Source organism: Nerophis ophidion, linkage group LG09 (assembly GCF_033978795.1).
Source record: "Nerophis ophidion isolate RoL-2023_Sa linkage group LG09, RoL_Noph_v1.0, whole genome shotgun sequence".
Taxonomy (NCBI): Eukaryota; Metazoa; Chordata; class Actinopteri; order Syngnathiformes; family Syngnathidae; genus Nerophis; species Nerophis ophidion.
The window spans coordinates 26814480-26841070 of NC_084619.1; the positions used below are offsets into that span (position 1 = coordinate 26814480).

Below are 26591 nucleotides of genomic sequence, written 5' to 3' on the forward strand. Positions count from 1 at the left end.
TCCATCCATTTTCTTCCGCTTATTCCCTTTGGGGTCGCGGGGGGCACTAGTGCGTATCTCAGCTACAATCGGGCGGAAGGCGGTGTATAGCCTGGACAAGTCGCCACCTCATCACAGGGGCAACACAGATTGACAGACAACATTTACACTCACATTCACACACTAGGGCCAATTTAGTGTTGCCAATCAACCTATCCCCAGGTGCATGTCTTTGGAATATTTATAATAACATGTAATATTTATGTATTTTTCTTATTTTAAGTATACAGTGGTGTATTAATTTCACATAACATTTTTTATTTCCTTCAACAACATTACTACTGAAGACAGACTACATGAGCGACAACAAAGATTAGTTTGGGACAGATGATGATCCACAAGCTTATATTTTCAAGGGTGAGCAACAAGTTTTAGAAGCTGTGTGCTAAATGGATCCAGCTTTATTGAAAAGTAAAGCATCATGTAGCACTATTGCCAAGTCCTAAACAAGAAATACAAACTACGAACATAAAAAAATCACTTACTGTACAATTTCTGCTCCCACTGGAATGCCAACCTTTGGGGTGTTCATATTTACCATTTAGATGAAGAATTAGTCATAGTCCAGCAAAAGGTGAAAAGAAAAAATAGTTGCCATAGAGTAGCGTATTTTCTTTTTTTCTTCTCTTTATCTTCGGGTTCAAGTTGATCGTTACAGATGAACTTCTCGATTTGTGGCTACCAGCTTCTATTTTCCAGGTGAGTGGCAAGACTTATACTCTGAAATGAACTTGTGCCAACGATCATGATGCAGTCGCTCCGTATGTCAACACTAGCTGCACAAGCCAGCTACCTCTCTGGGATCTAGTTTGCCTGCGTTATATCGCTAATACTTGGTTAATATGCAGGTCACAACATGAAAATGGAGTATTGTTGGCGGTTTTGGGAGTGATTTAGTGGTAAAATGGATTAGTCCCATTTAGGCCTAGGCCTATATTCAATAAGTTCATTAAGCGACGATAAATGAAAACTAAGTTGGCTAGTTTTCCAGCGTAGATAAATCACCACATGTATGCTTCAAGAACATTAATACTTTTCATCGGTTTCAGGAGTTGTGCGCGTTTGTGCTATAGCGGAATGAAAAGAAGGGGTTGAATCATCTTGTCCTTCAATAAGTTTATTTGGCTCTGTGCAGCCAAGCGAAGCCACTGGCCCGCTGGCAACGCATAGCGCAGACCTGTATAACCCACGGCTCCCGAGCCGCTAGTGCTCTTACGTTCATATCAAACTTTGTGTTTGTGTTTTTTTAATGTGCGTGTTCGGCGAGCGAGTTGATCTGTAAGAGCAGTCAGTTTTTTGCATCGGATTCTATGGTTGCAGGCGTTTGAACTACAAATAAACGGTGGTCACAATAACCGCTAAAAAACTCCAAATGGTTAGTATTACTGTATAAAATTTAAATGGTCGAAAAACCGTCATTCATAACAGCACTTTGATACGGACGGTTTTAGCGCAAGCTATCTTAAATGCTAACTTGTAAAAAACATACATTTAACGTCTTTCCCCATTATGAAACGTCATTGCCCAATCTAAACTTGGAGACACACATTGCTGTCGAAACAACTCAGCTACAGTATCCACATTAAACATTAAGGATGTGCTGTTTTTAAGGGTATACTTTCATTATTGTTATGTATTATCATTATATCAGTGGTTAATTAGGTCTCCAGAAAATATTGGAAATAATATTGTTTATCGGCAATAATTTGTAGGTCAATATATATCATTGAGCAATTTGTTGTTGGCCTCGGCCAGTAACACATTTTCTGCATTGTTAGCCACCTAGACCTTTCCCCTATCTGCACTTATGTAAATTTATTCTTCTACCTTCATATTAATTTGCCACTACGATCTTGGTTATCACTCATGCTTCCATATAAGTGAAATGCAAGTATCAGCCAGCATCGCCTGTGGAAAACAGAGCAGCACTGGCAGCCAAACACTTGAAGGCCATCTGCTGCTACAACCAGAGTGGACTTCATTCATGAAGTCCTTTAATGTTAGGGGAAAAGACCGGACATGAGTTTCCCAGTGAGTGCTACATTTCGCATGGATTATGTCCCAAACTGGTTGGCTGCAACCATGTTTGGCATTGAGTCAAACAGAAGAGCTCTGTTTAAAGTATTATGTTGTTGGTCCTCATATCATATGTCATCCAGGGAGACTTTAAAAGAACACCGCACTTATTTCTTTTGCATTATTTTATTTATGTCTGTTGATAATATATGTCCACAAGCCATCCAGAGAAAGATTTAAACTTGTGGCCAGCTTTGATTCTTATGACGCCCACTTAAAAAGTGGACTCTTTGGTCTGTAACATCTATCAGGGTTGTGTGTTTAGCCTGGCTGCAAATGGCAGAACTTCTCTGCTCCAATACAGATTAATCTGCCATCGTTGGCTCATAATCTTGGAAAATATTGTAGAGCGTGACCCCAGATGTTCAACATTACTGTACTTTATATTGTGTTAAATACTAAATCCTGTGTTAAATTTTGGTCTGGCCATTTGCAGGGTGGGTATTGCACTACTTGCGTAAACAGTTAGCAGCCGAATTTTGTGTTTGTGTATAAAATGTCTGGAGAAGAAGGAATAGTAGCTGATCTTCCTAAAATCTTATTTTTTGTTTCTCCCGTGATTAAAGTCTCATTATCAGATTAGTGCTGAGGCTCAAAAGGACAGGAAAAGCCCAGTCTTCCTCACCTAAGAAAAACCTAATCCATCTTAATCTAATAATTGCTTCCAAGTTCACTCCATCATTAAAGCATTGCTGCAGGATGGCAGCTGCTTGGAATGGCCGTCGAGCATTGGTAATAATACTTACCACTCCTGTCTTAGACATTATGACAGCTGTGGATTCCAGAGAGGCTTTTCATTGTTAGGGTGTTGTAGACCAGTGTATTTCAACCACTGTGTGTGCCGTAGGAGATTATGTAATTTCACCTATTTTGGTTAAAAATATTTTATGCAAACCAGTAATTATAGTCTGCAAATGATGTTTTGTTGTTGAGTGTCAGTGCTGTCTAGAGCTTGGCAGAGTAACCATGTAATACTCTTCCATATCAGTCGGTGGCAGCAGGTAGCTAATTGCTTTGTAGATGTCGGAAACAGCGGTAGGCAGTGTGAAGGTAAAAAAAGTGTCTAATGCTTAAACCAAAAATAAACAATAGGGGAGTGTCCCTAAGAAAAGCCATTGAAGCTTAGGGAAGGCTATGTAGAACGAAACTAAAACTGAACTGGCTACAAAGTAAACAAAAACAGAATGCTGGACAACAGCAAAGACTTACTGTGAAGCAAAGACAAAGTACTTCCGAACATGACATAACAATCAACAATTTCCTAACAAAGAACGATAAAAACAACTGAAATGTTCTTGATTGCTAAAACTAAGTAAATGTGGGAAATATCGCACAAAAGAAGACATGAAACTGCCACAGGAAAATACCAAAGAAAGCGAAAAAGCCACCCAAACAGGAGTGCAAGACAAGACCTTAAACACTATACTCCAAATAAGTCAGGGTATGATGTGACAGGTGGTGACAGTACACCTACTTTGAGACAAAAGCTATAGTGATGCATGCTTGGTTATGCTTTAAAGCCATATCAAACAATTGCGACAACTTTTTACTGTCAACTAAGTTTTTTTTTTTAATGACTTCTGCTGGTGGTGTGCCTCTGCATTTTTTCAACACAAAAAATGTGCCTTGGCTCAAAAAAGGTTGAAAAACACTGTTCTAGACAGAGGCCGGTCGTGCGTTTCCCACCTAGGCCTTCAGTAATGTCCGACTTCAATGATTACCTCTCAGAATACCATCTTTGATCTCACCACATGACCATTGCTGGAGAAATACTATATAGAAACATATTTACGCCCTACTGGGCATTGTAAAAAAACGGTTTATTTTCTGGCGCATTTAAAAATCTATAAATAGGGGTGTAACGGTACGTGTATTTGTATTGAACCGTTTCGGTACAGGGGTTCCGGTTCGGTGCGGAGGAGTACCGAACGAGTTCCACACGAACATATGAAGTATCCGCCTATGCTAAAGTCTTAACAAGCTGTTCTGCTCTGTTCTGCCTCTGTCTCCTGCACAGCAGCCTGCATTTTTCCTCCCACACAACCATCTGATTGGTTAGATCAGTAGCGATAACAAGCCAATCAGCAGTGAGTATTCAGAGCGCATCTAGTCAGCGCTTCAGCTTTGAACAGATAGGTCTTTAGCAGGGGAGCAACGGACTCTTTCCAAATTATACTAAACACTTCCAAGTCAACTATTTTCCAAACATCACTATGAGCCCGTTGACCTTCTAGAAACAAACTGCAGCTCAATTCACTCGCAGTCCTGGCTTTAGGTGAATGCTAGTTAGCTTTTAGCGTAACGTTAGCTAATTTTGCGGTGTGTGCGTGTGTGCGTGTGTGCGTGTGTGCGTGTGTGCGTGTGTGTGTGTGTGTGTGTGTGTGTGCGTGTGTGTGTGTGTGTGTGTGTGTGTGTGTGTGTGTGTGTTACGGACAGTGTTGATTGAGGTGTGTTGAAGCAGCAAAAAAGGACATTATATTAAATGAAGAGTTTCTGTCTCTGATAGTGTATATAATAATGTAAGTGCACCATAAAGCCTACATAAATTCCATGGTGTTTAGGGATGAATAGTCTCTCCTATTGCTATTGTACTATTTTTCAGCTATAGTTACATTGACCATTAGTAATGTAGCAGCCTAGTTTTGAATGGCAGGGTCCCTGCTATCACATGTTGATACAAATATAACATTTACATAATAAAAAATCAACTACAGGCTTCCCCAATGCTGTAATAAATTAAGCATGATGAGTTGACTTGAAACTGTTTGATGTTACACTTTTTATAGAAAAGTTGTGTCATTTTATTTAATCTAAGCAACAACTTGAGGCAGTTTAATGTGGATTAACGTGGGCAGAATTATTACAGTGTTCCCAATGTTAAAAGGATCAAGCCATTGTTTACAAATTTGGTAAATAAATAACCCAAAAATGTATATTTTGTTGTTTTCTTACTGTACCGAGATACGTACCGAACCGACATTTTTCTGTACCGTTACACCCCTATCTATAAACCATATGTAATGTGGTACTGTTAAAATTAAAATTGCAAAAAACATTTTAAACGTGAAAAAAATAAAGAAATAAAATATCTGAACTCTCATTTCATCAACAGCTGAGCTAACTTCCGGGGTTGGCTGACATCATCTCACAAGATGTAGTTTTGTCTTTAAATATTGTTCTTGAAAATTGCCTTGGAAATATATGTGTTGTCTTGTCTAATCATGAATGACGCAGGCGAGGCGTGTTGACTGAGTTCTTAAAGTTTAATCCACAGCGTGCTCATTAAAAACATCCCACTGCACAACCTAAATGGGACTACTGCACATGGTCTTCACTACTGTGGCATGCTGGGTAATGGAGTTCTTATGTTACCTGGCTCACAACACCACTTAATATCTGCCTTAGGCCAACTAGAAGGCCTTACTGACTACAACGCGTGATCTGATTGGCTATCGCAACTGTCTATCACTGTATGTCCCCGTTACCTTACGGTGCACGGAAGCCTGCATTGCTGAATCTTAAGGCCTCTGGCAGATTTCGTACAGCATGGCAACATAAGCTAGCTGATTTCTGATTGGATAAAAACTATAAATTAAAAACAACAATGCTGGAAGGAGCATAATATGACATGAAGAGAATATGAATACTTTTAAAAATTACGTTAACTTTTTTATGATCATGATTTCTGGTTATGTTAGGCCAGTAGTGAAGGCCTTGCTGGTCCTGATGGCACACCACTGGTTCTAGACAACCTCCATAACTTAATTCCCCACTGAACTCATTTACCTTTTTTGTCAACATTCAAAGGTAAGATGGGAAAGAATGAGGCAGCCTGCGTTTCAACAGTTGGCTTATTATGAGTGGGTGATGAAATGTGCTTGGCCTTTGACATCTCTATTTTATACATGGATTTGACATATGGGTTGACAGTTATAAAGGCAGGTGTGGAAGGACAATATACAGAACCTGATGACCGATATGGTTCATATTTTCTCTGAAATGTCTCTTTCTGTAATGCAGCTGTCATCTAATAGGCACGTGATCCACCTTCTCCGTATCATACCAAAGTAAGAAATCCTATAGGGTTGTAACACCGTTGTAATGTTCTGCATTCTGCTTAAAAAATTGTCTTCTCTTTGATACATTTCAGATAATTAAAGGTGACCTTTAAATTAAAAAAATATATATATTTAACATACTTCTTTGTAGTCTACATATTTTGTATTGGATAGGCTTTGTTGTAAATGTTGCTTCTAAATCACATTTAGAACCTATTTTCATATATTTGTTAGTGGAGGCGTTCCCAAATTTTAAATGAAACCACGCCCCACCATCTCCAATAAGATCATAATGAATCTTTTGAAAATGTATTTCATTAAATATATATCTTGAAGACACACGTCACATCTATTATTTTCCAGACACGGTGGAAAATTAACTTCATAAACATAAACCAAACAACAATAGATTCACTTGGTTCCAAAATCTGGTAAACTTGTACAAGCTCCGATATCGATAAAGCGCTGCATACAAAATCTGCTTTCAGTAGCATTTATACCACTGCATGTCTCACGTTGGTATCATTGTGAACATACCTATATGAGATGAAAATAATACTCTGTCCTACCTTCTCGTGTTTCTTTAACTCAGATGGCGTCATACAGAGCTCCTTCCTCTGTCGCTGATACCTTACACCGAATGTCCAAATAAAGTACATCCACCTCACTGTGACATCAAAATTAGCCAGACTGCAAAATCCCGTGAACAGAGGCCTCCAAACAGCATGCAAGCTCGCACCACAATGTTTGAACCTTGTGATTTGACACTTTTGTATTGTTTATCACCGGTATCAACATTGTAACATTTATAAGTCAGAAAAGACAAACATCATAGGTCCCCTTTAAATAATAAATTACTACATTATCAAAAAATGAAACACTTTTTATTTCCAAAAAGTGTCCACAGCCATATGTGGTTTTCATATTTCCATCCATCCATCCATTTCCTACCGGGTGCTGGAGCCTATCTCAGCTGCACACGGGCAGAAGGCTGGGTAGACCCTGGACAAGTCTCCATCCCATCGCAGGGCCAACAAAGAAAGACAGACAACATTCACACTCACATTCACACACTAGGGCCAATCAGCCTATCCCCAGATGCATCTCTTTGGAGGTGAAAGGAAGCTGGGGTACCTGGAGGGAACCCACATAGTCACACGTAGAACAAGCAAATTCCACACAGAAAGATCCTAAGCCCAGCATTGAACACAGGACCTTCTAATTGTGAGGCACACGTTGCAACATAAAATTGCCTGATTATTTTTTTCTATTCCTGCTTACTCTACAATGAAGATTCACATAATGTTCCCTAGAAGTCAGGTTTATCTTCATCCTTAATTTCAGGCTAAAGGCCACTGCAGGCCTACCAGTGCAACTAGCAATGTGACACTAATAGTTAAGATTGGGTGACCTATTAAAACACACTGCAGTGAAGTGTTTGGGTAGGGCTTGAGAAACACTTTCATGCTGTTGACCTCCCACCAGTGTACTTATGAGATTCATGGTTGACGCTTGTTCCCCCTCCTCCACACATTGCTGCTTAGTTGTTTTTATTAGCACAGTATTTCTGTCATGGAAACCATATGGGAATACCACTTCCAATCAAAAGGCAAGCTACAGCTTGTTAGGATGGATGGGATGTTATTTTATAACGGTGTAGGAGCAGTGACATATATCTGTCAAAATTCAATGTCAAGAGCTTTCCTGAGAAATAAACACATCTTTAAAGCTTTCGACCACTGTAGTTCTTTTGAATAGATTACAATTGTTGAACTGTAGAACACAGACATGTTGTGTTTACTGAGCAAGAGTGATGTGGGATTTCGTCTACCAAGAGACCCTGCATACTAGTTGCCATGCCAGGGTTGCCTGGTGGTAGGCAATGTAGTTATGATCTTTGTTTGGTTTGGAGGAAGGGCTACCCACTGATGTCAGGAGTAAGAAGGCAAACAAGAAACAAAAAATAAGGGTTAATCAAGATATGTCATAGTAAGTTTGGCTCTTTTTGCATTGAAACAGATCACTTAATCCATTGTGACTCCTACCATAATGAAATGATCTTGTACAGTAAAAGGGTTTGCAGGTTCAGTATATATATCAGTGCTACTGATTAAAAAAAATGTGCCTTGCTCTTTTAATTTGGGCATTCTTTTCGAAACTTGGAATGAATACCACAATTTAATATACCACAATATAAAATATTACAATGGATGCCTGGAATGAGGCATCTGGAAATTGTTCTTTTTAAAAAATATATAATTTTATTGTTCAAAGTTAAACCCGTTTTATCTATTTTCCGCACTTCCCTTGTACAGTGTGATCCTCAGAAATTATGCAATTGTGTTTGTAGTTAGCGGTGATGTTTAGAGCTGCATGATTAATCGACATCAAATCGTCATTTAGGCAACTTAACCGCAAGGGGCGCAGGTTTTTATTCTCCCTCTGCCACCACTAGCATTTCAGTGACAGACCTAATCGCTAGTCAGAATTATTGAGCCTTGCGTCCTTTGCCTCCTGGTCAATCAAAAGTGTGTCTCTCTTTGAATGGATAGAAAAAGTCCTTACTCTCAGCACCTGTGTGTGTTTATTTAACAGTAGAATTAACTGAACGCAGAGGTTGTTTTTTAGTTATTCACAATCTTTGTCTCTGTGAGCGAAGAGTGGGGGCAACTGGTTACGCAGGAACGAATCACAGACATCCAGTCTCGCTACTCAGCTCGCCAATGAGAACGTCCGCAAAGCAACAAAGATGAGGAGAAAAAATCTGATTACAAAGCCAAATAGGTCTTTATGGGAATATTTCAGCTTCAAACCGGATGGAGAGTATGAGCCAATCAACGCGGAGGAACGAGCTTTGCTGTGGTCTGCCAACAACAACAACAACAACAAAAAAGATCTAGTTTTTCCAACTTGGAATAAATTGCACTTGAAGATGTTGAGTATTTAGTAATTTTTTTGTTTATTTTAAGATAAATAGAAGTTGTTTACCTTCCAATTACAGTACAATGATAAATATTCATATGGTAATGAGAAATAAAAGTGTATATCCTTTAAAATGGATACTTGCATTATTATTTTATGTTGTGTTTATATTACATTATGATTAATATATAGTTTTTATCGATTATTTATTTTTTCTTAAGAGCATGAAGTAGCCAAATGCTCCGAGTCTGTCTGCATAAAGCCAACTATTTTAGTAGTCTATTGCATATTGTTCTACCGTATGACACCTTTAGACAAGAATATGATGACTGTTAAAAAGTAGCATGTCTCCCTTCACTCAAAATGTTCGCTTAGTTCTGCATTTATATGTCCATCCATTCATTTTCTACTGCTTGTCCTTCTAGTGGTTGTTTAAAATATAAAAATTGCAAATCAAATAACAATTTTGGAGGGAAATATTGCAATTAGGTGGATTCTTAGTCACACAGTCCTAGTGGTGTTTTGCTATAATTTTTTTTTCTATGTCTGTTATTTTATTTAGCTTCTTTAGAGTAGCAAAATGTTATACACAAACAATGAGCATATCACTGAAGTTCCTTTTCTGACTATTGAAGAAAATCTAGATTTTTATGGAGAATCCTTTGAATGTTTCAAACTCCTGTTTGAACCCCTAAGCAGCAAAATAATGCATTACAAATAATGCTTTATGGACCACAAATGAGTTGAGACGACTGACCCAACAGCTCCTCTGCTGGTTGCAGCTGAATAGTTCACTTCTTTTTGCCTCAATCACTTCTAGGAGTGAATAAAAAATGAGCAGTTTTAAAACGATGCAGAATTTTTATGAGTCAATTAATTATTAAACCGGACATCTAACCCACTTCAAATTACAGTTACAATAATAAAATTTGTTGATACTTAGATAGCTGAGTACTTTCCTTTCAAAGGCCAATACCTCTGGTTTTGAACATTACTATATTTGATTAATTAAATCACTAAATTAAAATAAAATGTCTAGATGTACCCAATAACATGTCTATGTTGTGTATTACATACAAAGTTTTCATTCACAAATGACTCATTTATGGAATGAATAATGGATACAAGTTATTGGAGTAATGGTTTCGTCAAAACCTTGATCAACAATGAGACCAGTCCTTGGCGTAGCTAACTGTCACTGTGGTCTCTAAGGCTGAACGGGGACATTGTACCTGGTCTGATTGTGTCTTGTTAAATGTCTCTGCAGTCAAGATAAATAAGAGCAAATGACCCGTTTGTTTGGGTGACATTTCTGCTTCATGCTCTGGTGATTTTTTTTTCTTTAGGGGTTCATGCTGGGTGTACGGAACTGTTGGTCATACTCTGCATTGTAAGGAAGTACTGACCAAGATTGACAGTTTAGAAAATGCCCTTAAAGGTAAATAATGTATAAAGAATGGGTATTCAAATAAATGATTACTTGGGAAAATAGTTGATTGTTATTTGGGGAAATGACTATACCAAACTTCTGTTTCAATGCCAGTGTTGTATCGAGCATAATAATGCCATGAATGCCTTTCTTGGCAGATAGCTCAACTACCCATAACTGTTTGTCATGGTGACATATGTTGTTTACTTGATAATTATGCCCATACATATTGATTATAGACCAAAAATGTTTCATTTAATATGTCTATTCTGACCAACAAATGAACCTAAGATTTTTGTGTAGAAGGAAATATGGCTAAGAACCATGCACATATTACAATCGACTGAATAATGGAGAAGCCATAACTATTTAATTACAGTATGTTTTTTTCACTGAGTGTAGACCATAAAACTGTCTTGACGGGACCACGTATACACAGCAGTTTGATGTTCTAGTAAGAAGATCTTCCAGTATGCTCCAGTTCCTCCCATGATTTTACACTTCATTCCCAGTCCAATTTATCTTACAGGCATCTGAGTCTGAAAACCCATCTGAGGATGAAGCTATCGATGATTTTCATCTAAGGTTTTTCTTTTGAGCTTTTGAAAACCTTCTTGGCCTTGCCTGCAGAGTGATGGATGGTTAGTGGAAATACAATGCAGACGTTTGGACTGCATTTCTAAGAACTGATTATGAAAGGATAAATGATTCTAAAGCTGCCAATGTCTCTCAATCTTTCAAATTCACGTAAAGTTGTGGCTTCCCAATCCCATACGTTTTGTCTCTCCGTATGCCTCTGTCCATTTTATATTTCCCTCTGACTGAAATGATTATCTTGGTTACTTTGCATTTCAGTACAATAGGAGGAATCTACTCAATAGCCAAGGGTTAAAGTATGATTTATCCCAGCTCCTCACTCTACTGCTTCAGTAGAGCATGTTGAATGTCATGAGCATACGTATATATTCTTTCAAAAAGAAAAAAAAGATTTGATTTTAAAGTATGTCAGCTTCAGTTGTAACTAATTGGCCAGAGGCAGTAGATGTCTTCCATTCTTGTCCATCTTGTTGAATATTATGTCTGCTGCTACTGGCACTCCAACTGCCTAAATAGATGCTTTTAAAGAGATAATAGTTCCCAGTGCCTTATGCCTTAAAATAAATATATATATATATGTATATATATTTTCTGTTCAGTGCACAATGCGATGTGGTGATACTCCTGTCCGACTTCCTTTTCAAGATAAAAGAAAACAAGGCTGTTGTCTCTGCATGCAAATCAACCTCTTTTCAAGATATTATATAATTATATTGTATATTGTGTTGGTTTGCTTTGTACAAGTGGTCATAATGTTGCGACTGGTTGTAATATAAATATTTAACATCAGGTCAACCATTAAAATCCATCGAAATTATAGCTGACTTTCTTATTGCAATTATGAGTTTGCAGTTAATATATTCATAATCTTTTGTCCAGATCTGTACCACGTTATTGGCACAGAGTCAACAGTGGTTTCATGTCTTTGAGACCAGGTTAGAGATTTGAGTTCAGCCATGTTGGTTATTCTAATCAATTCAGTCGCCTGCTGGTTACAAAATGTATAACTTATTTTGTCCTATTTGGCTACAAATCTTGTCATAGGTAAACATTGCATTGCTTTGACAGATGAGGATGACAGAGAGCCTGTCAACTTACATACAGATGATCTGATTCCTACAACTCAACGCCAAATAAACGGAAATGCTGATTATCGGTCCTGCCAGACACCGACCTCTATTTAATAATACAACTTTAACATTTGACAACCAAACAATTAAACAAGGCGACTCGGTAAAGAATCTGGGTATTATCTTCGACCCAACTCTCTCCTTTGAGTCACACATTAAAAGCGTTACTAAAACGGCCTTCTTTCATCTTTGTAATATCGCTAAAATTCGCTCCATTTTGTCAACTAACGACGCTGAGATCATTATCCATGCGTTTGTTACGTCTCGTCTCGATTACTGTAACATATTATTTTCGGGTCTCCCCATGTCCAGCATTAAACGATTACAGTTGGTACAAAATGCGGCTGCTAGACTTTTGACAAGAACAAGAAAGTTTGATCATATTACGCCTATACTGGCTCACCTGCGCTGGCTTCCTGTGCACTTAAGATGCGACTTTAAGGTTTTACTACTTACGTACTAAATACTACATGGTCTAGCTCCATCCTATCTTGCCGATTGTATTGTACCATATGTCCCGGCAAGAAATCTGCGTTCAAAGGACTCCGGCTTATTAGTGATTCCTAAAGCCCAAAAAAAGTCTGCGGGCTATAGAGCGTTTTCCGTTCGGGCTCCAGTTCGAGATGCTATCTCAGTAGAAGCATTTAAGTCTCAACTTAAAACTCATTTGTATACTCTAGCCTTTAAATAGACCTCCTTTTTAGACCAGTTTATCTGCCGCTTCTTTTCTTTTTCTCCTCTGTCCCTCCCTCCCTTGTGGAGGGGGTCCAGTCCAATGGCCATGGATGAAGTACTCGCTGTCCAGAGTCGGGACCCAGGATGGACCGCTCGTCGGGAGCCAGGATGGACCACTCGCCTGTGTATCGGTTGGGGACATCTCTACGCTGCTGATCCGACTCCGCTTGGGATGGTTTCCTGTGGACGGGACTCTCACTGCTGTCTTGAATCCGCTTTGAACTGAACTCTCGCGGCTGTGTTGGATCCACTATGGATTGAACTTTCACAGTATCATGTTAGACCCGCTCGACATCCATTGCTTTCGGTCCCCTAGTGGGGGGGTCCTCTCCAAGGTTCTCATACTCATCATGGTCACCGGCGTCTCACTGAGTGTGAGTTCTCCTTGCCCACTGGGTGTGAGTTTTCCTTGCCCTTATGTGGGTTCTTCCGAGGATGTTGTAGTGGTTTGTGCAGCCCTTTGAGACACTTGTGATTTAGGGCTATATAAATAAACGTTGATTGATTGATTGAAATATTTCTTGATACTGCTTCACATCAATATCTCTAGTTTTCAACTCAGGTACTTTTTGTAATTACAGTCAAACTAGTTTTAGAGGCTACCTGCTAGGGATGTAACGGTATTCATTAATCAATCCATCCATCCATCCATTTTCTACCGCTTGTCCCTGTCGGGGTCGCGGGGCGTACTGGAGCCTATCCCAGCTGCTTTCAGGGCGGAAGGTAAAGTACACCCTGGACAAGTCCCCAGCTCATCGCAGGGCCAACACAGATTATAATAATTTCAGCCTGCTGGCTACAAAATCTGTTACTGACTTGTTCTTATTTGGATACAAATCATGTAATAGAGAAACATTGCATTCATTCATTCATACCTTCAAGCCGACTGGAGGGCGACTTTCACCTGACATTCCATCCAGCCAAACCAGGTTTAATGGGTTTGGTTAGAGCAACGAATCGAAGTGGAGAATCCTTGTGTGCAGATATTTTACCCCTCTCAGCAGATTTCACCATCAGTCTGTAACCTACTTTCTGTCTCTTCCGCATTGTTGTCACTTACCTCCTTGTAAATGGAAACTATTCCGAAGAAGAATGGCTGTTAATATTGCATAGGGCCTGCTGCTCTCACCGGTGCATTAGTGTGTTTATTGTAAGCATTTCCCGCAAGTGCATATTGATCCCAATCAAAGCCAGGAGTGCCCACTCAGCTTTTTAAAGTTGATAAGCCAATTTTCTCATGCTTTTTCTGGGACATGGGTGGCCATAGCAGCAGATTAAGGAAACCGTGGGAGGGTTTCATGGACCTCATACCAGAGGCATCTCAAACTCATAACTGAACCTTTTCACTTGACTCCTTAAGGCGCTACTATCAAAAGCCTCTACAATGTCTAAATGGTGTTTTCAAATAAAGCATTACATATAATTCATGTTTAGAGTGATGTGCCCATGTGAGGTGCCTTTGTTTTTCTCCATTGGTGCATTTCCTCATATCCCAACTAAGCTGTCAACAGCAGTACCCTTTTGACTGCACTTTCCAACGCGTTCGCTTAAGTTGCAGTATTAGCAAATGTTGTTGACATGCATGTGTTCTTATTTTTGACATTTGTGGACGTAACAGCATCCAACAGATGACTTAAGTAGCAAGCACAGTCAAGCCTCTGAGGTCAAACACAATTACTTTAAGTATGTTGGTCTATGACTAATTTGTTTAGATTTGGAAATAACAAAATGTATTTATTGATTAAACTGTTGGCAGAAGGACACCTAACTTTAATGTCAACGGTGAGACACAAAGGTATATCTTTTTCTAGCCTATGTTAACCAATGCATCTCCATTCATCCTTTATATTGAAACATGCCTTTCAATATTTTTCTTAACCTGCAGCTCTTCATTATTACCTTATTTTACGAACCTTGGATGTCCTAATCTTAGTTTGCCCGGCGTTATCTTCCAAACATTCCCTTTCAACTCTTCTTACTTTGAAGCTCCCTCAGAAGTCCAAATAGTGTTTGTCCTGCTTATCTCTTTAAACATTTCTACGTGCACTCAATTCAAGCTCTTATATTCCTTCTGTGCTAAATAAATAAAAGTAGGTTTCGGTCTGGTCATTCAATCAAAGGAAAAAAATGTTTTGTCTAGTGGCAATTCTATTGCGATTTATGTGTTTGCATTTTTGTATATATCTTTCTATATACATACAGTATATGCTGTACATATATGTATGCATACTGTACATAATTAATGGTACCTACTATTTATTTTGTGTGTGGGTAGTAGACAGACAGGGGGTTGGAAAGATATAGGTCATGGCGCCTGGCCTTCTTCCACGTGTGAGCTACCCTGTAAACTTGGCAGACTTCCTCAGATGTGATAGACAGTCCTTCTTCCATCTCATCACTCCCCTCCTCTTGTCTGTCATCCTGTGGTTGTCGTAAACACCTTGTGTGTGTGTGTGTGTGTGTGTGTGTGTGTGTGTGTGTGTGTGTGTGTGTGTGTGTGTGTGTGTGTGTGTGTGTGTGTGTGTGTGTGTGTGCGTGGGTGTGTGTGTGTGCGTGCGTGTGTGCGTAGGCGTGTGTGTGAGTATGCAGGGACTTTTCCGGACGTTATTCTTTGTGTAATCAAACAGCGCTATTTCTCACAGGCACATATGTATAGACACTGCGTCAACAGGTATGAAGTATACTATAGCTTCTTATAGCTGCCAAAATGTTCTTCTTTCGGATACTCACAAAACAGTTGAAATTTAATCCACAGCGCCTCTGCTGGTTGCAGCATAACAACACTTAACTGATTTTCCCAAGCAACGTACTATTACTGTTTGGTGAGGAAACGGGTTAAGGTTTGGTTTCAGAATTTTTCCCCAGGTTTCTATAATTATGGTGTATTTTCTGACATTTTACTTTCTTATTAATACATTAATCTTAACTATGTGCATTTTATATGCAGGAGTTGGGTATCTATTAAGCTATGACTTTAGAGTTCCATCAGTATGAATGTTATTCTGCAGCAATTCCTCTCATTTTATTTCCTTTTTATATGCACACCATTAGGGCTGCGTGGTTATAGGATTGTGATCGACCATCGTGATACATTGTAGGTCAATCATGGTGATCTGCTTTTAGCATATATTTTTTTGATCAAACATGGTGGAAATGTGTGTGAGACAATCACGCAACCCTTTCCCGCTCCACTTCCGGTTACAACGTACAACTGAAGTAAACAGAATCATAGATACGAACATAATGACCAAACCTCGATATAAACTGAAGCTTAAGGCAGTGAAATAAATGTTAGTCGTGAAATGGAGTTATCTAGGCCCCTATGATTTACACATTAACAGTAGTTTAAATTTGTATTGGCCGAATCCCCGATTCCGTCTGCAGTTTTGTTAATGCGTAAATCGTAGGGGACAAAGACGTTTGATGATAGTTTAAATTTGTATTGGCCGAATCCCCGATTCCGTCTGCAGTTCTATCAAACGTCTTTGTTTATACGTTGTTGTTACTGTTCTTTGTCTTATTCAATTTGCTTTATTTACTCAATATGTTAATAGAACATTTGAAATAATCCTTAGATTCTTTAGTTTTTAGTACAGATACTTTAGTTACGTAAAATTAGAGGTATTATTGTAGCAAAATTATTTGTAAACATGTATCTCAATCTGTGCGCGTGTAATCCAATTTGTGTGTCTGTATATCAGTCTGAGTGTGTCTACTCAGATTTGCGTAAATGTGTTTTGGATCCGCATAGGTGTTTTAGATCCGGGTATGTGTGTTTTAATTGTCTTACTGTCCCTAATCAGAAAGAACTCTCGGTAGGCTGTCTGTCTACTTACATGTGACTTTTGCGACATTTCTGCCTTGTAAGATTTGAACCCGCGAATCCAGATTCTTGCACGTGCATTCAGAGGTACATGGGTTCCTGCTCTAATACAGTGGTTCTCAAATGGGGGTAAGCGTACCCCTGCGGGTACTTGAAGGTATGCCAAGGGGTACGTGAGATTTTTTAAAAATATTCTAAAAATATCAACAATTCAAAAATCCTTTATAAATATATTTATTCAATAATACTTCAACAAAATATGAATTTAAGTTCATAAACTGTGAAAAAAATACAACAAAGTAATATTCAGTATTGACAGCTAGATTTTTATGTGGACATGTTCCATAAATATTGATGTTAAAGATTTATTTTTTTGTAAAGAAATGTTTAGAATTAAGTTCATGAATCCAGATGGATCTCTATTACAATCCCCAAAGAGGGCACTTTAAGTTGATGATTACTATGTGTAGAAATCTTTATTCATAATTGAATCACTTGGTTATTTTTCAGCAAGTTTTTATTTATTTATTTTTTTTCTTCAAAAAGTTCAAGAAAGACCACTACAAAAGAGCAATCTTTTGCTGTGTTATACAATTTAATAAATCAGAAACTAATGACATGATGATGATTAGGGGGTACTTTAATTAAAAAAATGTTCACAGGGGGCACATAACTGAACAAAGGTTGAGAACCACTGCTCTAATAGATCATAGATACTTACACGCAGATTGTATTACACATGAGCTTCTGAAAGCACGCGCACAAGTTGTATTAAACGCTCAACAATATGGATTCGCACGCTCAAATCTTACACGTGTTGCAAAAGTCACGTGTAAGTAGACAGTTTATCAAGGTTTTTTTCTGAATAGGGACAGACAGACAACATAAAACACACATATGCGGATCTAAAACGCACATACGCAGATCTGAATACACACACTCAGATTTCTATACACACATACACACAAATTAGTGCACTCGCACACAAATTGGAAAACACACGCACAGATTGAGATACACGTTTGCAAAATTATTGTTACAAGAATAATTCCTTACAATGTAAAAAAAATAGTAATAGTAATCAAAAATTGGATGATATAAAAAAGATATTTTGCCATATTGCCCAGCCTTAGACAACATAGTTTTTTTTGTACAGTCAAATTCCAAGTGTACCAGATTTTGTCAAATTATGATTAAATGTGGCGGGGGGCGCTGGCGCATATCTCAGCTACAATCGCCCCCCGCCACCCCAAAAACGGGAATAAGCGGTAGAAAATGGATGGATGATTAAATGTGTCTAAGTAAAATATCAGTTACTGTAAATTGAAAGCATTAGTGGAATTGGAAGTACATGAATTGTCACTTTGCATCAAATGGCACAACCTGAGGGTAGAAATGTGGCACATTCAGTCCGGCAGAAGTCAATTATCTGGTCGCAGGTGTTCCTGTGTTTTTTGTAAATTTGCCAGCCACCGAGTACTTACCGCTGAAGAAAAACCCACTGGACTATGACCGTCACAAAGATTAACCCACTTTCCTGACAGACTAGGGTGCTCCAAAAACTGATTACTCTGCTCTCTTGCACCAAAAAGTGTAATGGAAATGCAAAAGTTAACAAATTTATTGCATTATATTTTCAATATGTACGTGTCGTGTACCTAACAATTGGCATTTTTTTGTTTTTGTTTTTTTACATAGTGCCATTTTATGAAGAAAAAAGCGAAGTATATATATTTATCAAAAGCATACAAAGGTTCAAAAACTGACTCTCCAGTTCTTTATGATGACTTTGTCTTTTTCCGACAGTGCCATCCACACTTTGCCATGTCGTGGAACAGACTTGATTCTGAAAGCTTACAATATTTTATGTGACCGTTCGTCTGACAAGGTTGCACGTTTGACCATGCTCCTTTGGCACTGACAAGCAAACATATTACACTATGGCACGTCTCTAAATGTCAGTTATGTACAGTATATGATTTTTGTCATCTTGAGCAAGTGTGATGATGATGATGATGACGAAGAAGGGATTATAAGGGATAAAGTTTGAGGTCATACCTTGGTTTGTCTTGGATTCATCATTATTGAAAGATTTCTCTTGTGGCTTGGCTCCGGTTCTTTAATATGTGCTGACAAATCCCTCCCCCTACACCACACAAGTGCAACACCCACACACTGCTAGTGGTACGCTTCGTCGACTCTTAGCAATGGACCGTACCTTATGAAAACAAACTTGACATCAGGTATGCTAACTTAATGTCAAGCGAACTGATGAGAGACCTGCCTTGACAGATTGTAGAGGTCCAAGGTACTAACTGTTGGAACATGGCAAGATGATTGCTGTAGTTCAAACCCAGTAAAACTGACGGGACTTGACACTGAAGCATGGTTCCAATATTTCCCCTCTTTTATAGCTAAATAACACAACCACTCTATTAGAGTCCTCTCCAGGTATGTTGCAGTGCAGTTCTACACCACTGTGTACGAACACTGTCAACTACACTCATTAAATCTAGATACTCCATGACAATTTTACTAATTCCACCTATGCTGTTTAAAATTATATCGCATAAAGAATCAGAATCAGAATAGTTTTTATTGTGATTGTTTGAGAACGGGTTCACAAACTAGGAATTTTTCTTGGTGCAATCGTTCAACATAGAAGACATATAAGACAGAATAGCTAATAAGATGAGCTGTAAGTGAGCTATCAAATCTTGTTCTTGTTCATGTGTCTGATGGCCGAGGGGAAAAAAACTGTTCAGGTGGCGGGAGGTGTGGGTCTGGATGGACCCCGTAGTCTCCTGCCTGAGGGGAGCAGGGAGAATAGTTTGTGTCCAGGGTGAGAAGAGTCAGCTGTGATCCGACCCACACGCCTCCTGGTCCTGGAGGAGAACAGGTCCTGGAGGGATGGGAGCTTGCAGCCAATCACCTTCTCAGCAGCACGTACGATGCGCTGCAGTCGATGCTTGTCCTGGTCTGTGGCGCCGGGGAACCGCACGGTGATGGACGGGGTTAGGATAGACTCGATGTTGGCTGAATAAAACTGCACCAGCATCTTGGTCGGCCTTTTAAATTTCCTCAGCTGCCGCAGGAAGTACATCCTTTGCTGGGTCTTCTTGATGAGGGAGCTGATGGTCGACTCCCTTTCGAGGTCTAGGGTGATGGTGGTGCCCAAGAAACGGAAGGAGTCCACAATGGAGACAGGGGTGAGAGAGTCAATCAGGGTGAGGGGGGATGGTGGGGCTGTGACTTTCCTGAAGTCCATGATCATCGCCACTGTTTTCTAGGCGTTCAGCTCCAGGTTGTTGAGGCTGCACCCGGACGCCAGCCGGTCCACCTCTCTCCTGTAGGCGGACTCATCGCCATCTGAGATGAGCCCGATGAGGGTAGTGTCATCCGCAAACTTCAGTAGCTTTACCGACTGGTGACTGGAGGTGCAGCAGTTTGTAAAAAGGGAGAAGAGTCAGGGGGAAAGTACAGAGCCCTGAGGAGTACCAGTGTTAATGGTTCAACTGTCCGAGACAATCTTCCCCAGCCGCACGTGCTGTCTTCGGTCTGTCAGGAAGTCATAGATCCAACTGCAGAGGGAGTCGGGCACGCTGAGCTGGTAGAGCTTGTCTTGTAGCAGTCCAGGGAGGATGGTGTTGAAGGCAGAGCTGAAGTCCACAAACAGGATCCTGGCGTAGGTTCCTGGGGAGTCCAGATGCTCCAGAATGAAGTGGAGGGCCAGATTCACAAAGGCGTAATGTTACGATTAACCTTTTTTACTATTGACCGATATTAAAAAAGGCTCGACTACACGGTGTGCTTCCATCCTCCTCACTAGCTATAAAAGGAGATTATGCCAATACGTTATTTTTGGCACAACCTGCGCACCTATAGAAAGACATGCTAGTAAGCTACATTGGCCCAAATATGGCAGCACGACAAAGCTTAAGTCGACGGTGTGGGAACATTTTGGGTACCTAAAAAAACTACCAAGGAGTCATTGAAGACAATGGCTCACCCATTCGCAAAACCTACCAAAAGAAACTTGCGGCTAAATACGTTCAATGTGGTGCAACTTTTAACATTAAAGATTGTTTTTTCCTGTCTGTGTTGAATAAACTACAGGCATTGTAAATTTAAATAGCGAACACTAACATAACATCAGGACCTAGTAGAATAATATAACAATACCATGGGATCGAATTATTTGCATTTATGTTATTAGAAAAAACTTAAAATAGACAATAAAAATATATAGATAAATAGGGATAAATGGTGGTTGATGACAATTACACCTGAGTCTATTATGAGTAACATTCTCCCCTGGGCGATCAATAAAGTTAATTTTAATCTTTTATAAATACAATTATTAGTTTATTTATTAATTATTAAAAATATATTTTTTCCGTTTATATCACTTTGTAAGGAGTTATTTGATTGCTGTTTTTCCAACAACAATGAATAACACAGCAACATGCTTAGGAATATGTAATTGTATAATTTTTTTTGTGAAATTAATCAATACATAATAATCATGAAACCGTACTTATTACCCAAACTATAATCGTACAGTCAAAATCTGTAATTGTTGCATCCCTACATTGGCGTATGTGTTCTTGGTTTTGGTTAAGGGTTTTGGTCCCTGCAGTGAAATGTGGTTAAATAGAGCAGAAAACATGTATTGCACAGTCCTAGTAGAACCATCATGAAAGATTCAAGTGTGCGTGAGGATGGGAGTGCAACAGATCACATCTTATTTGAACAAAACATGTCTTTCCAAACTGATGGCACATGACTGGTACAAGCGTGTGTGTGGCCTGTCTTTGTGTTGGATCGCAAACATCACTGTGTCACAAACTACGTTTTGTTTTTCTCCTACGTAAGCTTAACTGGTTGCTTCTTTTCCCTTTGGTTACCTCTCTTCACACAGTCCTGTCCATCCACACGGTCGCCATACAGTTCACCAAGGAGCCAAAGTCCCAGGATGCTCTACATGGCCGCAGCGCCATGCTCCGCTGCGAAGTCAGTGATCCGACCAACATCACGTACAGCTGGCTCCACAATGGCCAGCAACTGGAAAACAACGAGAGACGCTACCAGGAGGGCAGCAATCTCAAGTTCACCGCTGTGGGGCGCCAGCTGGATGCTGGAAACTTTGAGTGCGTCGCATTAAACATGGCCACAGCGGAGGTGCTCCATTCCACCAACGCCTCCTTCAACATCAAATGTAAGTGTTCCTTTTCAGGCCGCGTTCTGGCCGTGCGCTCTCAAAGCAGCCAGATTTCCTCAGTGAAAATGACCAGTTGACAGGGTTTCATAATAGCATCCAGGATGTGCATCCAGTTTCTGGATCAAAAAATCTAAACAAAAGTTGCAGTGTAGGATGGCGGTTAAAATGAGCTGAAGGAATGCTTACACTTTGTAGTCTTTTTCTTTGAGGCTTCCTTTCCCCCTCCCAAAGGTAACTAGATATGTGCCACAAAACATGTGTTTCTTGTAACTTTCTGTTCTTCGTTACATCACACACTCTTTTCAAAAGCCTTTTGTCTGGATGTTACTGTGCTGTACCTTCTAGCTATGTAATTATTTAGTTTTAGTGTAACAGCAGTGTTCTTTCACACTACTTTTTGTCTTCAGAAGTAGGCAGAGAGCTTTCTTCTTGTTTTATTAATTTATTGCAATGGTTTCACAGAATTATACAATATAATGTCCTTTAAAGGGGAACCGCACTTATTTTTTTAATTTTGCCTACAATTCATAATATTTATAAGACAAGAACACGTCTTTTTTGTAATGCATTCTATCTCGTAAATAAAAGTCAGCTTACAATGGAGCCAATGGGAACCATGAGGACATTGCATCTATTGCATCTATTTGAACCATAAAACACAATAAATAACTATCCAAAAAGTGCCAACAATACTCCATTTACATTTGGTGACTTGAATATTCAACAAGTATTAGCGATATTTTTATTATTATGGTGAAACTGTAAACATTTCTTTTCCTCAGAATTTTTAACTAACTTGAAGTATTTTGCCAAGAGGATTATTTGTAATATGTACATTTTCAGAATGTGCTTGTTTTATTTTTGGCCAAAGTAAAATATAAAAAACAATTTTTAAGTTGCCTTTTTTTTAAATTTATTATTATGCCATGATTTTATTAATACTAAGGCTTATTGCAAGAAAGCCTAAATAAGGTAAAGCCTAATCTTAATTTTGTATTGTCTCCACCAGCAGCTATTTGTGGCCTGTTATGTTACTCAAGCATAGCTTACAAAGAAACTCATCAGTTTTTACAAAGTGTTCTAATGTTGCTGGAAGTTCATTAATGTGTTATGCTCAGACATGATCTACTGCGTTAATAAAACTGAGTTGAGTCGCTCTAGCCCATGAATAAAAAGAAAAACAAGTCAAACATGATCTACCAGTTGTCATGACACAAAGTAAACTACTACTATCTGGTGGCAGGCGATGCATGCAGAGGATGTTTATGGAGTGTAATCCCCTTTGAACATTAAATAAATAAATAAATGATAAATGGGTTGTACTTGTATAGCGCTTTTCTACCTTCAAGGTACTCAAAGCGCTTTGACACTACTTCCACATTTACCCATTCACACACACACATTCACACACTGATGGAGGGAGCTGCCATGCAAGGCGCTAACCAGCACCCATCAGGAGCAAGGGTGAAGTGTCTTGCTCAGGACACAACGGACGTGACGAGGTTGGTACTAGGTGGGGATTGAACCAGGGACCCTCGGGTTGCGCATGGCCACTCTTCCACTGCGCCACGCGTGAGGAAATGCATTATAAATATGTGGTTGTAAAGCAGTTAAATTATATAGTCTATTTTAGAACCTCATATTCTACATATATATTTTCTTTTTGATTGCACATCTATGTAAATAGTAGATGAAAAGATTGTGTAGGATCTGAAAGATGTTAGTCATAATGTAACATTCAGTCACGCAGCTTCATATTCAGTTTCCAGACATACACAACAATTTTTTGTTAGTAAATACTACTTCTGTTTGTAATGCATTCAACTATATATGGCGGAAAGACTTTTCCATTTTCAAGTAATACAATTTTGTGTCAACAAGCCATTTTGAAGCAAATGCTCAGTGAGGACTGAGGATTTAGAGTTGACTTTGCTTTACAGAGGCATTTTGCGAGCTTGGAGGCATTTATTCAGTGATATTTGCATTTTTCATTGGAGTCTGACATAGCTTGCTTGGCATTATTATTATTGAGAATCCATTAAAGGAGCTGTTTGCAACCATTACATGGCTGCCTAGAATGCACCAACATTCCAAAGTGTTGTAGTGTTTAGCCCATAAACTATACCCAGTTTAACACAGGCGTTAGCTCTGTTTGTTGTCAGCTAATGATAGCGGTTTTGCAAAGTTAAGTTGCCAACATTAGCTATCCTATAGTAACAACAACATGACTGCAAATTTTTAGTTGCTTCTCTGGGACTAATTTTGTGTATGTGTACACGCTTTGCTTGTACATGTGTATGAGATCGCAGTGAGGGACAGCCTAAACATGGGGCGATATCCTTGGTCAAACTAGCAAATTTTATTCAAAATATTTATTAATTGAGAAAATAAAATGTGTTTTGTTCAACAACTAATAGTAACATAAGCTGGTGGTTTAAAAAATGTAACTTTGAGTAGGTTGCAAAAAGTTTCCTCCTTTGTAACTTAGTAGGGTAGCCGCCCGCAATAGTTTTAATCACACTTAAGTAGTCCAGCTGGCCCACCATCAATTTGTCTGAATTTAGAATCAATCTTTCCATAGGAAAACATATACAAATTACAATGATCAATTCTAAAATGCTATTATATTTAACATTTTTAACTTTAAAATACATCCAATTAGTTTGCATGTTCTCCCTGTGACTGCGTATGTTCCTTCCGGGTACTACGGCTTCCTCCCACCTCCAAAGACATGCGCCTGGGGATTGGTTGATTGGCAACACTAAATTGGCCCTTGTTTGTGAATGTGAGTGTGAATGTTGTCTGTCTATCTGTGTTGGCCCTGTGATGAGGTGGCGACTTGTCAAGGGTGTACCCCGCCTTCTGCCCGAATGCAGCTGAGATAGGTTCCTGCACCCCCCGCAACCTCGAACGTGACAAGCGGTAGGAAATGGATGGATGGATGAATAAATCCAATTACAAAGGAAACGTTGAAGGCGAATCACCATACCGCTTTATTCTAAACAGTCATACAAGTGTGATAACCTAATGTCACCTGAGACATATTCTGCTGAGCAGCCACACTATAATTCTGCTCAAAGGAAGCGTTCTACAACCCATGGAAATACCTTAATCTGATTGTGTTTGGCTTTTGAAAAGTCGATTGAAAACCAGATGTCTCAAGTGGGTGTGTGCTGCTATAGGAGACCTTTCATATAGCGCCTGCGCCAGTCTCAACACGCGGGACATAACCTGGAAGCGGATCCCGTTCAACGAAAAACGTAGGCACTAAAATAAAGAGGAGAGTGTTTATTTGCTTCACAAATTAAAAGAAAGGAACATTTTGAAGCGCATCGATGGGAGAAAAACTAAATAAACTGAGATTTATTTAAGAAGGTTGCTAATGCCGGCTTACTTGGCACTCCCGAACAAGAATCAAAAGATCAAAGAAATGAAGCAGGTATACTACACAAAGAAGAATGTGTACACAAACCTCTTCACACTGCATTTGTGCACTCCAAACTGATGACTATACCTCTGTATTCCGCACAACTGGCAAACTTTTTCAGAACAATAACCCTCATTTGAAGCGGTATTGGGGTACAAACAGTCTTTTCCTTGGGACTTAAAACTCCTTCCATCAATCCACAGTGCTTACTGATTGAATTTTGAGACATTCAAAATTATTCTTTCCATTGTATGTCCGAAAATGTATTCAAAACAACACTCTCCCACAGTTCTTTGTTTTGGACCTGCATCCAATCAAGCAATTCTGAGATTTTCTTGGTTGTAGTGTCATGATCGTAGCGCAACTTAAGATAATTTTTTATGCTGTCTGCTATTTAACATCAGCATAGACCCGTGGTTCTTAACCTGAGTTTGATCGAACCCTAGGGGTTCGGTGAGTCGGGCTCAGGTGTTCGGCGGGGGTCAAGACACACCCGACTCATCGTGTAAATAAAAACTTCTACCTATCGGCGTATTACGGATACGGCAAAGGCAGAAGTAATTTGTTGTGAGTTTATGCACTGTGTTGGTTTTGTTCTTTGAACAAGGTGATGTTCTTGCAAGTTTCATTTTGTGCACCAGTAAAAAAACATGGTAACACTTTAGTATGGGGAACATATTCACCGTTAATTAGTTGCTTATTAACGTGCAAATTAGTAACATATTGGCTCTTAAGTAGTTATTAAGTACGTATTAATGCCTATTTCAGCATGGCCTTATTATAACCATAACCCTCTAACCCTAACCCTAACCCTAACCAAATAACTCTAAATTAAGTGTTTCTTACTTAGACTTAGGGCTGCAACAACTAATCGATTATAAAAATAGTTGACGATTAATTTAGTCATCGATTCGTTGGATATATGCTATGCGCAACCGCAGAGGCTACTTTTTTTATTTATTTAAAAAAATATACATATATATATAACTTTTTTTAATAAACCTTTATTTATAAACTGCAATGTTTACAAACAGCTGAGAAACAATAATACAAATAAGTACGGTGCCAGTATGGTGCCAGTATGCTGTTTTTCAATAAAATACTGGAAAGTATTGCAATGTAGTTTGTCTCTTT

At 39.0% G+C, this 26591-nt stretch overlaps 1 protein-coding gene across 1 annotated transcript in view; it reads left to right on the forward strand.

Annotated features, from left to right (window-relative positions):
• Window positions 1-26591, forward strand: part of ptk7b (protein tyrosine kinase 7b) — a 168197-nt gene that overhangs the window by 96637 nt on the left and 44969 nt on the right. The window contains exon 2 of the mRNA XM_061910691.1: window positions 21731-22027. Coding sequence (XP_061766675.1) covers window positions 21731-22027 — 297 coding nt within the window. The remainder of the gene's footprint in view (window positions 1-21730; window positions 22028-26591) is intronic.